At 41.3% G+C, this 15444-nt stretch overlaps 1 protein-coding gene across 1 annotated transcript in view; it reads left to right on the top strand.

Annotated features, from left to right (window-relative positions):
- Positions 1 to 15444, top strand: part of LMBR1 (limb development membrane protein 1) — a 63544-nt gene that overhangs the window by 34281 nt on the left and 13819 nt on the right. The window contains exons 6-9 of the mRNA XM_048511261.1: positions 2470 to 2596; positions 3037 to 3105; positions 9446 to 9510; positions 11245 to 11317. Of these exons, the coding sequence (XP_048367218.1) occupies positions 2470 to 2596; positions 3037 to 3105; positions 9446 to 9510; positions 11245 to 11317 (334 nt within the window). The remainder of the gene's footprint in view (positions 1 to 2469; positions 2597 to 3036; positions 3106 to 9445; positions 9511 to 11244; positions 11318 to 15444) is intronic.

The raw sequence follows: 15444 nt of genomic DNA on the forward strand, positions 1-15444 counted from the left end.
TTTGCTTAACTAGGCTTTTAATTAAGAGGTTGGGGGGGGGGGGGAGTCCCCCCCAATCATTTTATAGTGTGCCATTATTCTGAAAATTAAATTTGTCCTCAGTTACTCAATGGCTTTGAAAAAATTCTTTGGCTGGATTTTTAATGCTAGATTTTAATTTATGGATTTTAATGTTTGTGTTTTATCATGTTGCAAAGCACCCAGGAAAGGTGGCATCAAATTCTCCAAAGAAATGAAATATAAAAAATAAAACCTATACCTATACCACTGAATCAATAAAATGTAAAAATTAGAACCTGTATCCCTTAGATTAGTATTCCAGTATATTCTTTTCTTCCAGTAATATATGTGCTTCTCACCCTTCCAAAGAGCAGGATAGGACAATTTGCCCTCAAATATTGCTGTAATGGCAGATGCATAGGGCTGGCCTGGAAGATCTTCTAGGCCAGTGATGGCGAACCTTTTAGAGACTGAGTGCCATGGGCGTGAGCCTTGTAGGGGAAACTGTGGCATCTGGGCAGCCAGCGCCCTGTGTTCCTGCCACGCCCCCACCCTGCCCTGGAATGTCCCGAAACACCCCCGTCCTGCCCCCCGGAACACCCTCACCACACCTCTGCAGGGGCGCACGCCCAGTGCGTTGCATACCCCTCATCCCCTTGGTGCTATACCACTGCCGAGTGCCCAAACTGGGGCAACAGCTCGCATGCCCACAAAGAGGGCTCTGAGTGCCACCTCTGGCACCCGTGCCATAGGTTCGCCACCACTGTTCTAGGCTGTGTTGCATACTCATGTTGTTGAGTGTGCTCAGACTATGTACTATTTATTTTATCCATTAAGCATACAATTCCTTCCTTCCACAATGGAACTCAAGATGGCATCCCCAGGGTTCTCAGAAGGTTTCCCCTTCAGGCACTGACCAGAGTTTTGGTGAAGCTCCTCTATGGACTTCTGAGAATGTGGGAAGCCATTATTGTCTTTCTGAGGACCTGATGGGCTACCTGGTTTACCCTCATTCTTGCAAAAAAATGTGTTCCTGAGCAGCCTTCCCTGGGTTCTGCTGATTTATTTAGTGAAAGAAAAATAGTTGTCAGGTTTCTTGCTTGTGTGGTTATGCAGATTAAGGTTTGAAATGAAGGAGACTTCTGTGCTTTTCACTAAATTTCTGACCGCGCTAGCTTCAAACGCATACAAAATAAACTGTATAACCTAAAACTGTTTTGTGGAATGTGCCACTTCTAGGATACTAATCTAAAAAGAAATATTTTATTAATCAAAAGCAACCTTGTTTGTGATCGTGGGATAGTACAGTAGTTCTTGAGAAGGGCTTCATAATTGGTTACAGATACCAAAATCATGCGAGCTCCTCCACAGGAGAGGTTATCACTTTGTGCAGTAAACCTGTGTCCTATCTTGGAATATTCTGCAAGTTCAAAGTCTGAACGTTTTAAGTAAAAATTGATCCCAAGTCAGCAAGGACATCTCCCTGGAAAACATGCTCACCATGTGCAGAGAAACTGCCCTCTAGGTATTAGCTATAAACACATTTACTATGAGGCATGTCTTAATGTGTTTCAATTGACATAATAGTAATCCTCTTTAATACAGATTTATTGGGGGAGGAGAGAGGGCTCTTAGTAATTATGCTTTGTGGCTTCCTCGTCTCTCATTGCTACAAGATTGTAAAGTCAGCTGCCATTCATACATGAGCAGGGTTTCCAGCTGGAACCTCACTTTACAGCCATCTTCTGTTTATAGAAGGATTGATTGTGTGGTCCTTGTTCCTGAGTTTTTGCAGTGGGATGGTTGTAATCTTGAAAAAATAGAGCCAGCGCATAAAAAATGGGTCTGAAACATACACGGTTTTTGAAAACTGCTTTTGTGAGAGCAAAGTTCAAACTATAACCTTGAAGCTTTTTTCATTACTGAATTGGCAATGATTATCTAACATCAGGGAGAGATTGGAGTAGTACGTTTGAGAGATGGGAACAGTTTGGGGTGTACAGCTCTAACAAAGTCAAAAACAGGAATATTTGGTAACAAAGGTAAGGGAGTTTCAACCCCCTCCTTCTCAACTAAAAGGTCCCCAGGATGGCCTACATAAACGAACCACACAAGCAAATCAGTATTAAAGAACCAGTTAAATAACCCAGCAAAACTAAAAAGTGAAGAAACACAAAACTGGCTCTCGGGAAATGAAATGAATCAGAACTATGATGCTGGTGCCCTTTAACCCATGGTAACTTTAACCTATGGCTGTCAATGAAGTGCAAAATGATGACACCTTTTCAAAAACCACTTGAAGAAAAAACCACTTAAGAAATACTAAGCAGCTTGGTACAGTGGGTTGGATTGGTGGCTCCAGGAAGAGCCTCTTATGACAATGGAGGGCTTTTTCCCACCCGAGAAGAGCATTTCTATGAGAGGAAACTTGCCTGTTTCTCAAAAATGTAAATGTTATCTATATTCTAGGGGATTAAGGCACGCATTCTGGAAACCCTTGTTATGCTCATTCTTCTTGCGCTGCTTATCCTTGGAATCGTGTGGGTAGCCTCAGCTCTCATAGACAACGATGCGGAGAGTATGGAGTCTTTGTATGGTACGTAAATCTTTTTAAATCTTTGTGTCTGGGAGTTCACAGCATGGAAGCAAACTGCCATGACTTTATTCTGTCCTAGCATGGTGCAGAAGAGGCAAGAGAAGTTGCATTTGTCTGCACAACTTGAAAAATATTGACATCCTTCATACATAAAAAATCAATGGCTTTTCTTTTTAATAAAGAGCTGCTTGCAGTGGTATTGCTTACATTCAGTTAATTGTATTTGTTGTTAAAGTACCCAAATGTATTGCGCAAATGTGTTCAAGTGATGTTTGGTATTAGTTTAATTAAATATAATACCAGAAAGTTGCATATTCATTTCATTCATTCATTTCATCTTGCGTACGGTACATGGGTCCCCTTTTTTCAATATTACCGTGGGTAGAGTAAACTGAAATAATAGTTCACTGCCTGAATCTCTGCTAAATTTTTCTTTTCAGATCTTTGGGAATTCTACCTCCCTTACTTATATTCCTGTATATCACTGATGGGATGTTTATTACTTCTAAGTAAGTTTTGCTGTACATAATAGAAGAGTAAAGAATGTCTTGCTGTTCTTTGCATTTCAGATCTTTTGGTCCAGACATCTTTGCCTATCCACTATTGCAATTCATTCAGTTAGATCTGAGCTGACAGTGATGTTGATGTGTAAAGAATATAAATATTAGAATAGGGGCCCATTAGTTGTGGGAATCACTGGAATAAACCATATCTTGATATGTGTAACAGTCCTTTCTTGCGCTTTTGTGTCTGCTAATTTTGTCATTAAAATCTCTCTCCCCCAAATTAATTTGCTCATGGATGTTATGAAAAACTAGACTGTTGGTGTCAAGGAAGACTCCACAGTCCCCTTCTACTTGAATTGCTTATTGATTCAATACACTCATAGAAACTTCTTCTTTTTTGTAGTTTATTACATATAACAGGCAAGCTTACAAGTTGCTCTAACGAATTAACAAAAGAAAAACTCCAGGAAAAAAAAACGAACTGGGCTTCAGCTTCAGTTAAACCCTCACTCACTAACTGCCCTTCCTGTGTTCTGAGCCACATCCTCCAACTGACACTTTCAGAATGTTCCTGAACTCTTCACATGCCCCTTTTCAGCTGAAATTTAGGGGCTAAATGTCTCAAAATTTCAGTTAGATCCAATCATATCATACAGGCAATTATATATAATTAACCATTACCCTGACGACTTAGTGCATCAGCAATAATATTGTCCTTACCCTTTACATGTCGAATCTCAAATTCATAATCTTGTAGGGCTAAGGACCATCTCAAAAATACTCTAGCATTGCTGTTTTTTTCATCTTGCTCAAAAAGGCCAAAGGATTATGGTCAGATCTTACAATAAACTTAGACCCTATTAGGTAAGGATGTAATTTTTTGATTGCCCACAAAATGGCGAGGCATTCCTTCTCGATCGTTGAGTATGCACATTCTCTAGGTAACAGCTTTCTATTAAGGAAAACTATTGGATGCATCAATTGGTCTTCGCCTTTCTGAACTAATGTAGCACCTAAACCTCGTTCCGAAGCATCAGTATACACTTCAAATGGTTTGTTAAAATCAGGAGCAACTAATACTGGAGCATTTACAACAGCCCTTTTACCCCGTCAAAAGTAGTTTGACATCTATCGCCTCCAAACAACTTTAAATGGAGCTCGCTTTTTTACATAAGTCTGATAATGGTGTAGCTAGTTCACTTAGTTGAGGTATGAACTTTCTATAAAACCCAACTAATCCTAAAAAGGACTGAATATCCTTTTTTGTGGTTGGAATAGGCCAATTCTTAATACTGGCAACCTTAGCTTCAAGAGGCTTAATTTGACTGTTGCCGACACAGTGACCAAGGTATATCACCTCCTTCCATCCAAATTGACACTTATCAGGTCTCAAAGTAACCCAGCTTCCTGAACCTTCTGCAAAACCATTCAGTATATGTTTCAAATGGGTCTCCCAGGAATCAGACATGATGGCTATATCATCCTGATAACCAAAGGCATAATCTAACCCAGTAAGAACCTTATCAATCAACCTCTGGAAGGTTTTGGAAGCTCCGTTTAACCCAAAAGGCATTCTCTTAAATTGAAAATGCCCAAGCCCGCATACAAAGGCTGTTTTCTCAGAGGCTTCTTTAGTTAGGGGAATTTGCCAATACCCCTTTGAACAGTCCAAGGTGCTTATAAACTTAGCACTAGCTAATCTTTCCACCAATTCCTCCAAACGGGGTGTGGGATAAGGATCAAGAGTTGTCATTAGATTAACCTTTCTAAAGTCTACACACAGTCTGAATTCAGGAGGGTCACCCTCAGACACTTGCTTTTTTCTTCACTAGTACTATGGGTGCTCCCCATGCACTGTTACTAGGCTCAATAATATCCCACTTCAACATTTGTTTAACCTCCTTCTCCACAACTTCTTTCATAATGATTTGTTAATAGGGCATGGCGTGGTTTTATTAGGGGTGACACTTCCAGTGTCAATGTGGTGGGAAATCAGGTGAGTCAAACCGGGCTGTTCAGTAAACAACAATTCAAAGTCCTTTAACAAATGTCTAACTTGCTTACATTGCCCTTCTGATAAACCATCTGAAATTCGAACTTTACTCACATCAGAACACTCCTCAAAAATTCCATTCCACAAACTCATCTGCGTTAGTGTCAACTTGTACTGGTAAAGTCATTACAGATCTCTCACAATACGGTTTCAACCTATTCGCATGCACAGTTCTCTGCCCATCATCTTCTTGAATTACATAATTGTCATTGGGTAAAACCTGTATTATCACATAAGGTCCCTTCCAAGCCACATCCAACTTAACAGGCTTATCCACTGACAGTAATAAAACTTTATTACCCACTGCAAAGCTGCGTGGTCTAGCCTTAACATCAAAGTAGGTCTTTTGCTTTTGCTGAGCCTGCTTCAAATTCTCTGCTGCAGCTGTCCTTACTTCCTGCAGAGTTCTTTGCAGCTCACAGAAATATGCATTTACATCCTTGGGACAAGAGTTGTCAGTAAAGCCTTCCCAATTTGCTCTAGCTAAGCCCAAAGGACCTCTGATATCTCTACCAAACAATAACTGATTTGGACTAAATCCTAGGCTTTCTTGGACTGAATCACGGAGAGCAAACGTCAAATATGGTACCGCTTGATCCCATTAATTTGAATGCTTTAGTACATAAGACTTCAACAATTGTCCGTAGTTCTGAATGGCCCTCTCCACTAAACCATTTGGCTGAGGGTTATAATGCCACTACAGGGGCATGCTGAACTCCTCAGCCAACTCACAGAAAATTTTCATCACCTGTGACATCAAATTAGGGGCTTGATCAGTCATTAGTACTTTCATCACACCATATGTGGACACAAATTCCATTAAGGCCTTAGCTACTGACACAGATGTAATGTTTCTCACACAAAAGGCACAAGGAAATCTGGTTGCATGGTCAACTATAACTACAATATACTGTTTTCCCGAACTACTTTTAGGTAAAGGACCTAAAATGTCCAAACTAACCCTTTGCAAAGGGGTCATCAATTACTGGGTAGGGTCGTAGCTCACACCTAGTTCTATCAGTAGCGTGCTCCAACCCGTTGACATACATCACATGTCTTGCAAAAATCCTTAACTGCTTTAGTCAACCCTGGCCAAAAAACTGCCTTTGAATTCCTTTCCATAGTCCTTCTTATTCCTAGGTGTCCAGCCAATGGGACACTATGAGCCAGTTCTAAAATTTCTTCCCTGTACCTTCTTGGAATTACTAACTGTAAGGTTACTTTTCCCTTCTCAGAAAAGCCCTGCCTCCATTTTTGGCGATACAATAAGCCAGATTACCATATAAATCTCTCAGGATTTTCTTTTAGATACTTCTCCAGAAGCAACCTCTGCCTTTTCACATAACTCTTTTAAAGTAGTACATGATCTTTGTTCAGTTTTAAACTGCTCAGACCTTTCATGACATACATTTTCTTTATCCTCAAAATGGAAAGTTTCAACTTCCATAGCTGGACTAGGAGTGCTTAATGACTCCATCTTTCTTTCCCTCCAATTGTGACTTAGTTAACTCCAGCTTTGCTGTCAACCCACTTCCACCCCACTTTTTCTTTTTTGCTCACCTATATTTGACTTAAGTTTTTTTCCAGCTTTAGGAATCCTAGTTGGAAACTTTTCATGTACATCTTCTAATTCCCCTTTGAGCCTTCTGTTTCTCTCTTTTCTCAGTGCTTGTTTTAGCCTTTGACCTAGTAACTACTGCATGCTCATTTGTCTAGATTGGTACAACACATCTGCTCCAATTATAAATAGGCATATCAGCAACATCATGTACAATGGCGTATATGTCCTTTTCAATGCTGGGAGTCTGGATATGAATCAGTACTAAATCTAAGTACATAGGGTCCTTCATATGGGGTAACCTGCATCCTTCCCACCAACTGATGACTTATTTGCTTTTAACAACTTTCTGTTGATAGAACTTATATCTGCCCCTGTGTCAACAGAACCTTCCACCCACAACTTCCCCCCAAGTAACACTTTCATAGCCCTGAGATCTCCAACCCACTGTCTCTGTTCCGCATGTATCACACTATTTACATCAGCCAGCTGCAACCCTCCCATTCTCACTCTTGGTTCTTGTTCAGTGGATTTAACAAGTTCCTCATCACCAGCATATCTCTTAGTTGTCAGCGCCGAGTTTCCCCAGGACTCAGCAGAGTTCTTCATCACCACGGTGACCGGCTCTTCTCCTTCACTGGAACAAGCAGAACTACCTGGTGAATCATTAATCTCCTCCCAATCTTCATTTTGCACCAAAACCCGATTATTTCCAACATGTTGCACTCTTGTTTCTCTCTTTATTTCTTGCACACAGGATTTGAAGTGACCCCTTTCTCCACACAAAAAGCAGATTATATTCCTTGGTGTATAGATCTCAGCCGGGTTTACTGGGCCTTGGAAAGAAGTCCTTTCTCTGAAGCAAACTTTTTTCTCCATCTTTACCCGTAAACTCAATATTTCTCGGGTTGGTTTTAAACAATTCTCTCTTCTCTGATACAAAACGTGTTGGTTTTCTTTCCTTGCTTTTTATGGCGGCCATCTGGTCTCATGAAAAGCAGCCAAGTCAGATAAATCTAAGTTCTCTTTATCTTGAACAAGAGCTCTGATTGCTTCGGGGAGTGTGTGAAAAAATTGCTCTCTTTGCTATCAAGTTGCAAAAGTCTTCTATGGACTGAACCTTTGCAGCTCTATACCATTGCTGAACTATAAGTTTCAATCGAGCCATAAAAGCAACATAGCTCTCCTTCCTCTTAGGGAAAGCTCCCCTCAGTTCTTCTCTCAACTGGATCTCGGATTTTCCAAATCTGGCTAAGGCCTGCCTTTTAAAATTCTCATAGGTGGCTTCTTCCCCAAGTGTAAGTTCACCTAATAACTGAGCTAAATCTCCAGCAACTCAAGGCCATAACTCCCTCACTTGCTCTCTTCTGAGACCTTTATTTTCTCTCAAAGCAGCTTCAATCTGTGCTAAAAAACCTTCCACCGACTCCCCCTGCTAATGCCTGGCAAAGTGTCCCGTCTGCCAAGCTGCAGCTCGACTCCCTCTGTCTATCACTGCATCAGCAAGGATTTCATGGTGGTTTCTTGTGCGTGCATAAACTGTTTGTAGCATCCCTCATCCATCCCCTCAGTGCTGGTTGGTACTGTGAGGAATCGCTGCCTGTATCTATACCTATCCCGTCTGGATTTGCATTTCAACTTTGGTGTAGTCCTCTGGGGTGTACTTTACAGGACCTTTCTTTTTTTGGTCATTTCTCATCCATGTCTCTCAACTCCTTGCCATTCAACAGCTGGGTCCCAAGTGGCTCCCAACTCTTTGGAGCTACCACTCTGCTGCTTGATTCTGGCTCAGCTGAGAAAAAATGGTGTGCATATTCTGGGCTCTTTCCAGTGTGACCTGCACTTCATTCACCTTTTTTTTTTAGATCGAGGTTTCACTACTGGTTCGTCCATCTGCACATTCAACTGAAATCTGTGGTTTGTACTAGAGCAAATTTACACTCTTTGCTTGCCAACAAAATGCTCACTGAGTGTATTTCAAAATCCCTCCGCTTGCCACCATGTCAAGGAAGACTCCACAGTCCCCTTCTACTTGAATTGCTTATTGATTCAATACACTCATAGAAACTTCTTCTTTTTTGTAGTTTATTACATATAACAGGCAAGCTTACAAGTTGCTCTAACGAATTAACAAAAGAAAAACTCCAGGAAAAAAAAACGAACTGGGCTTCAGCTTCAGTTAAACCCTCACTCACTAACTGCCCTTCCTGTGTTCTGAGCCACATCCTCCAACTGACACTTTCAGAATGTTCCTGAACTCTTCACAGTTGGTGTGGCAGTTTGGGTGGCATTTTGAGTTGTTCATGGCACCCAAAAATGGCACCCAAAAATGTGGCAGACCAGTAGGAGGTGAGGAAGAGATGGTGTTGGTGGAGGTACACGTGAGCCCATATATGACAGCAAGAGATGAGAGAAGCTGGATCTAAGAATTGTATGCACAGTGGTACTGGCCGATATTACGCTTATTTATGGCAGCTTCTTGTCATTTTATAGAATATGATTGGTTAGTATGAGTAGAAGCTTTAGTGGTCTGCTAAGAAGTTGACCGCTAGGTCCCATTTCTAAACAGCTGCGTTATCTCGTGGCTGACAATTTGAAATATTGCTGCGGTTCCCATTTGCAGATAGATTTTTTGACTGGTTTCGGTCTCTTAATTTGGCAAAAGAATTAAAATTGTGTATAATGTCGATTCCTGCTTTGAATTATTGGTTGCCATTTGTTTTCCTACACAGTATGCACGCCAGTAGGACTTTCACGAATGTTTACAGTGATGGGTCAGTTGCTCGTGAAGCCAACGGTAAGCACGATGCATGTTTAACTTCTCATCACATCCAAAGTGAGAAGATTACTTTTAAGTAGATGACTTTGAATTTTTAGGATGACTTTATAATTTAGCCACCAAGCAAAGCTTGCTAGTCTGCTAACCCAATCCAGAGTGGGGAGAGAGGACTCACCTTAGGAATGGCACAACCCTGCTCCAACATGGTTGTCTACCCTGCCAGTGCACGGGACAAAAGCACTGATGGAAAGGGAGATATGTGGGCAGGTGTTGCGTGGGTCCTTAGTGCCTGACTCAGGAAGCTGCCACCATTCTCCAGCTCTGCCAGTGCAGAAGGATGCCCTAGCTTTGTTAGGGTATTCCAGGGGCATTCTAGGGAGTGGAACCAGCTGTAGTTGGCTTCCACTGCCCTCCCACCCTCCGCGCACCAAAGGAGCCAGCCTTGGATGTATGCTATGTGGTGTACGTCCCTTATTGTAGCCACCTGATGTTTTCCTTTGGGGGGAGGGACTTCCTGTGTAGCAGAGAAGCCCTCTGGAGGTGGCAGAGTGGCACTTTAGTGGCACTGTTCCCCATGTCAGAGAAGTCTGGATTGGGCTGCAAGTTCTATAAATACAAATAGTTTTTCATTTCTGAAAGTGACTTTAATATATAATCCATAGTCCTCACAAACAAGTATTCTTATCTGTATATAAAATTAACACTGGTTTCTCTTCAGCTTGTATTGAGCTTGTATATTTGCAGAATTGTGGTCCTGACCTCTGTCATCGGTTTATTATAAAGTTCCCCCATATTTTAAGAGTGGTGATCAAGATGCATAAGCCCATTTCTATTTATGCAAATTTAATTGCCAGATAAAAACTGGCGGAAGGCCAAGGAAAAGGTCGAGCCACCTCTTTGGAACCTTGAATATTTTTTATGATCAAAGGATGTGCTGGAAGGTCTAAAAGTTTACTGGGTTAACTTTGCTTTGTCGAAATCAGTTGTGTGCGCAGGACCTGATTGCTCATTGTTGCCTTGAACCACTTTTGCTGAAGCATGAGCTGACGGGCAGTCACAGTAGATCTGTCACGTTTTGAACCCAGTGCTGATAAAGTTGTCATTCCTTAATGTTTCGCTAGGCATATTACTGCAGACAGTGTGTTGACCCAAATGGTTTAGAGCTCTTCTCGTCTTTTTGCTGCAGGCAAAATGCAAGCGCTGTATCTTGTATGAAACCGAAGCTGTATTATTTTAGACAACTACGGGCTGGTTCACACATCGTGTAGGAATATCAGTAGAAAGCAAACCTGAAGAAGGTTGATTCATTTGAAATGTGGTGTTACAGGAGAGGTTTGTGGCTACTGTGAGCAACCAAAAAGACAGATCTCTGCCTTCCAGATCCAGTCAATCCTGACCTCTCTCTAGAAGCTCAAATGACTAAACAGAGGCTATTGTACTTTGGTCACATTATGAGAAGGCAAAAGTTACTGGAAAAGGCAATAATGCTAGGAAAAGTTGGAGGCAGCAGTAGCCAACTCAGTCAAGGACGCCACAGCCCTCTGTTTGCAAGACTGTTAATGATAGGTCATTTTGGAGATCTTGAATTCATTGGGACATCATAAATCAGGCACAGTTTAACACACACATTAGGTATACTTCACAAATCCCAGTTCTTGCGGCAGGTTCTTTGCAAAGTGGGCCTCATGAATCACATCTGCTTCATCGTTGCCAAGGAAGTGTGTTTTCTAGTGTCTCCTTTTCTGAACTTAGATCCTTGAAGACCTGGATGAACAGATATACATTATTACCTTGGAAGAAGCAGCCATCCTGAGGAGGCTAAATGGTGGGTAGGTTATGTGATGCTTATCCTCCTTGTAACTGGTTTTCTACAAAATAAAATTGGGGTTGCGCCCTCCCTCCCTCCCTCCTTAAAAGTGGAAATCTGACTATAGCTTTATTTAAAATATTTATATACCGGCCTTTCTTTTATGAATTTCAGGACTTCGGAATTCCCTCAAAATCCCTCAGTTTTGGGCATTATAGAAAGTATCTGAAGCAAAAGACATAATAGATAAACATTCTGCCACATATTTCCACATGATTTTATCAGAGACTGGCTGTAAAGCACATTTCATGCAGATATAAAATGGGCTCTAGCTGGAGCAGGGAGGGCGGGGGAATGGGAGGCTGGTGGTGGGGCTGTCGTGGCAATGTGTGGCAAGTCGCTGCTGCCCTGGTGGGCCCGGCTTGGTGTTTGGGATGGGGGAGGGGGTGGGACTGGTGGAGCTGGGCTGGAAGTGAGTCCTGCATGCCAATTAGTTGGAAGTGAGTTGTAACATTCCAACCCTTAGGGAATTATATGTTAGGATAGCTTTGAAAAAGAACTAAGTGTCTTTTTGGCAAGTTAAAAAGTATAGCCATGGTTTCTTCTGTGGCACCAGAGTTAGCCAGCTTGCATATGTGTTATTTTGAAGACTCTTTGTAAATTTTACTCATCCTGTTTTGGGAGATATTATTACTGGGTGGTGCTTTGTTGATGTCATTTTCTTGCCGTGGAAGGGCAGTCAGGGCCAGTAATTGCCATTCCACAGATGGCTTTATGTGCAGGATGCAAATATCTGGTTTGAATTGCATGTAAATGATAGACAGATTAATTTCCTCAATATTATGTTTATCAAGGACAAAAAGATTTTGATGGGTTTGTACAAAACCCCCCACTGATTAAAATTCATTTCTCAGATGCAATAGCCACCATCCACCCCCCTGGAAGAATAAGTTTTGAAGGATCAGGATTTCCACAGGGAGGCACTGTTTAAGAAAATAATTTGCTAACCTGAGGATACCCACATTTGGTGTTAAGATCTGCTTGTAACAGAAGGGGGACTTTTTTTACAAAGGAAAAAAAACTGAGCTTGAGAGCCTTCAGTTGCATAAATGTTGGACTCAGGAAGAGCATGCATAGAAATTTGAACATACTGTATGACATTCCTGAGTATGTGAAGAAACCATTCATCTTATTCTAAAGAACGCTTAATTTGAATGATCAGTGGGGTGCGCTGTAATGCAGATCAACCCATTGATTCATAATGAATCCTGTTGGGATCCAGTCCACCTACAGGACGTTCTCCTTGTGGAAAGTGCTCATTGCCTCAACTTATGAGCATCTTAAAAAAATATTAATCCATATGACAAGAAACAATACACTTTTAGTAACGACATCCACATGTATCTCTGATGGAGTAATATGTATTATTGAATGCCCACATGAGAAGTTGTATGTTGGCAAAACCTTGAGGAAATTTAGAGTACATATTGCAGATCACAAAAGTAATATCCATCTTTGGTCCAGCACTTTCTACAGCACAATCACAGTCCAAAGAGTTTGGGGGGGCTATTTGGGCTGTGTTTTGGGACTATTTTTAGATTTAAATGCCATAGTGTTAAAAGGGGCAGAGTAAATTTTGAGACAGGTCCCTAATGGGTTAAATAAAAGATTTTTCTTTTGTATAAGATAAAAATGGAGTCAGACCGTCATGCTTCTCCCTCTAAAGTTCTGTTGCTTTAGGAGCTGCTTTGGTTGTATGTTTCTACAGGTTAGCTGTATAGTTTTCCAGCTTGTGAAAGGTTTGGAATGACCTATGTAAGTTTTAAGATTTGTTTCCATCCAGGTTCCATACATCCTATCCAGGTGTATGGTTCTGGATACATCTGTGCACTTCTCACACAGTCAGTATTTACTGTCGTTTTACCAAGTCTCTTCTGCTTTTTAGTGGTTATTTTTTTTCTTGTGTTTACATTTCTTCAGGGTATCCACTTCTTCAGAGTATCCATAAGACTATGTGGGGAATACTTCAGAGCAATAAAACTGAATTAAACAGTTCTTTCCAGTGCACGAGTGCTGAGTTGCTGTTTTTTGCTCTGTTCTCAATGTGGCTGACACCTTGTGTTTTTGTGTTCCATCTGAACCAAGGGCATTTCTCCCTGGATGGGCCAGGGTTAGCTCAATCTTGAAGAATCGTGGAAGCTAAGCAGGGTTTGGCCCTGGTTAGGGCTTAGATGGGAAATCATCCAGGAAGTCCACAGGGCAGGCAATGGCAAACTACTTCCGAATACCTCTTGCCTGAAACCCCTGTGGTGTTGCCTTAAGTCAGTTGCAACTTAACGACACTTTATGCACACGCCTCCAATGTATTTAGGAATAGATGTGAACATAAAAGTATTCCTGCTGGATCAGACTAGTGCCGTGGTGGCTAACCTTTGGCACTCCAGATGTTATAGACCTGTGGTGGTAAACCTTTGGCACTCCAGATGTTATGGACTACAATTCCCATCAGCCCCTGCCAGCATGGCCAATTGACCATGCTGGCAGGGGCTGATGGGAATTGTAGTCCATAACATCTGGAGTGCCAAAGGTTCGCCACCACTGGACTAGTGGGTTGTCCATCTAGTCCAGCATTGTTTTTTCCACCGTGGTCAACCAGATGCTTTCAGAAGACCCAGGAGCTGAACATGAAGGCTGAAAGCTCCCCTTGTTTTTGCTGTTGGTTATCTTGTATGCTGCTGGGAATGAACAAATACAGTAGCTGCTTGGAAATACATACGCCCAGGTTGATTGGATTTTTTTTGGGGGGGGGGGGGCTTAAACACTGATGAAGGATCGTGGAACTTGCCTTTAATTGTGAAAAACAAGGGAACAGATTGGCAGTAATAATCCTTGCTCTTTGCTTGCTGGTGGATTTGAATCAGCAATATTTTCCTCCAGTGCTCACTTAAAAGGCACAGGTGTGAGTTGATATTTTTCGTGAGTTTTTCTAAATGCCTATATTTTTAGGTAACACCGAGAACACTTGTGTCTTTAACATGTCAGTTATAACTCTATTTGCAGAGGAAGTAGCTGGGGAAAAAAAATCCTGGGAACTGTTTTTAATCTGTTTTTAACAGTGTTGTTGAAGATAGACTGGGATGGAAAAATGTGTTTTATCACATTGTATTTTGATACCTGCATCATTTTTTCTCCAAAAGAATAAAGCTAGGATTTTCTTCATATTAAAAGGAAAAAGTTGCCTTCAGCTATTGGTTTTCCTGAATCCAAGAAGACAGGTGGGGCAGGATCAAAAATACCTATTTGATCAAAGTTATTGACTCTGAAGGTATTCTGGCCTATGTAAGAAAGATGAAAGGTGTTGTTTTTATTGCGCACTAGTAACAGTGTAATTTTGAACTAATTGGTGCTGAACTGCCAATCACCTACGGGGAACGCAAATAGATACTCCTACAATTTCCTTTGAGGTACAGAAATATTATGTTGGGGCTGGAAGAAAAACAAAATAATACTGTTAAATTGACCTTAAATGAGCTGCTTTGTGGTTTTCTTGGAGAATCCCTTCTAATTTTTCATGACTAGCCCGAACAAGTTCTGTCTACCAGTTTGATTTATTGGCCAGACAATGCAGACATTAAACTTTTCTGCTTGTTTGAAATAAGAGGGTGTAGTGCTTTGAATAGTTTGTGCTGTGTTTCAGGGATCTTGTTTGATTATTTAAAACACCGCATTGTTCTTTGGCAAATTATTGGGATCAGCGTTACCATCTTGGAGGAAGTTGTAAGGAAGTTGTCATTTCTCTGTCAACAAAAATATTAAGATTTGAGTGAGAGTTATAAAAGGCTTCAGATACCCTGTTCATCAGAGTCATGCATCTCTCCCAAGCGAATCCTTTCACATGAAGGAGAAGGTGTCCAGTGATCAGCTTCAAGGCTGTAGCTGGAGAACAGGGTAAATTAAGATTAGGGCAATTTAAAACTGGAGTAAAGAAACACATATACTTCTATTATAAGCTCTTCCTTCAAGTTTTAGCTGTGTATATAGCCCTGACCTGGATATCCAGGCTCGCCTGATCTTGCCAGATCTCAGAAACTAAGCTGGGTCAACCTCGGCAAGTATTTGGATGCGAAATCTCTCAGGAATACCGG

This window comes from Sphaerodactylus townsendi, linkage group LG11, assembly GCF_021028975.2.
Source record: "Sphaerodactylus townsendi isolate TG3544 linkage group LG11, MPM_Stown_v2.3, whole genome shotgun sequence".
In the NCBI taxonomy this organism is placed as follows: domain Eukaryota; kingdom Metazoa; phylum Chordata; class Lepidosauria; order Squamata; family Sphaerodactylidae; genus Sphaerodactylus; species Sphaerodactylus townsendi.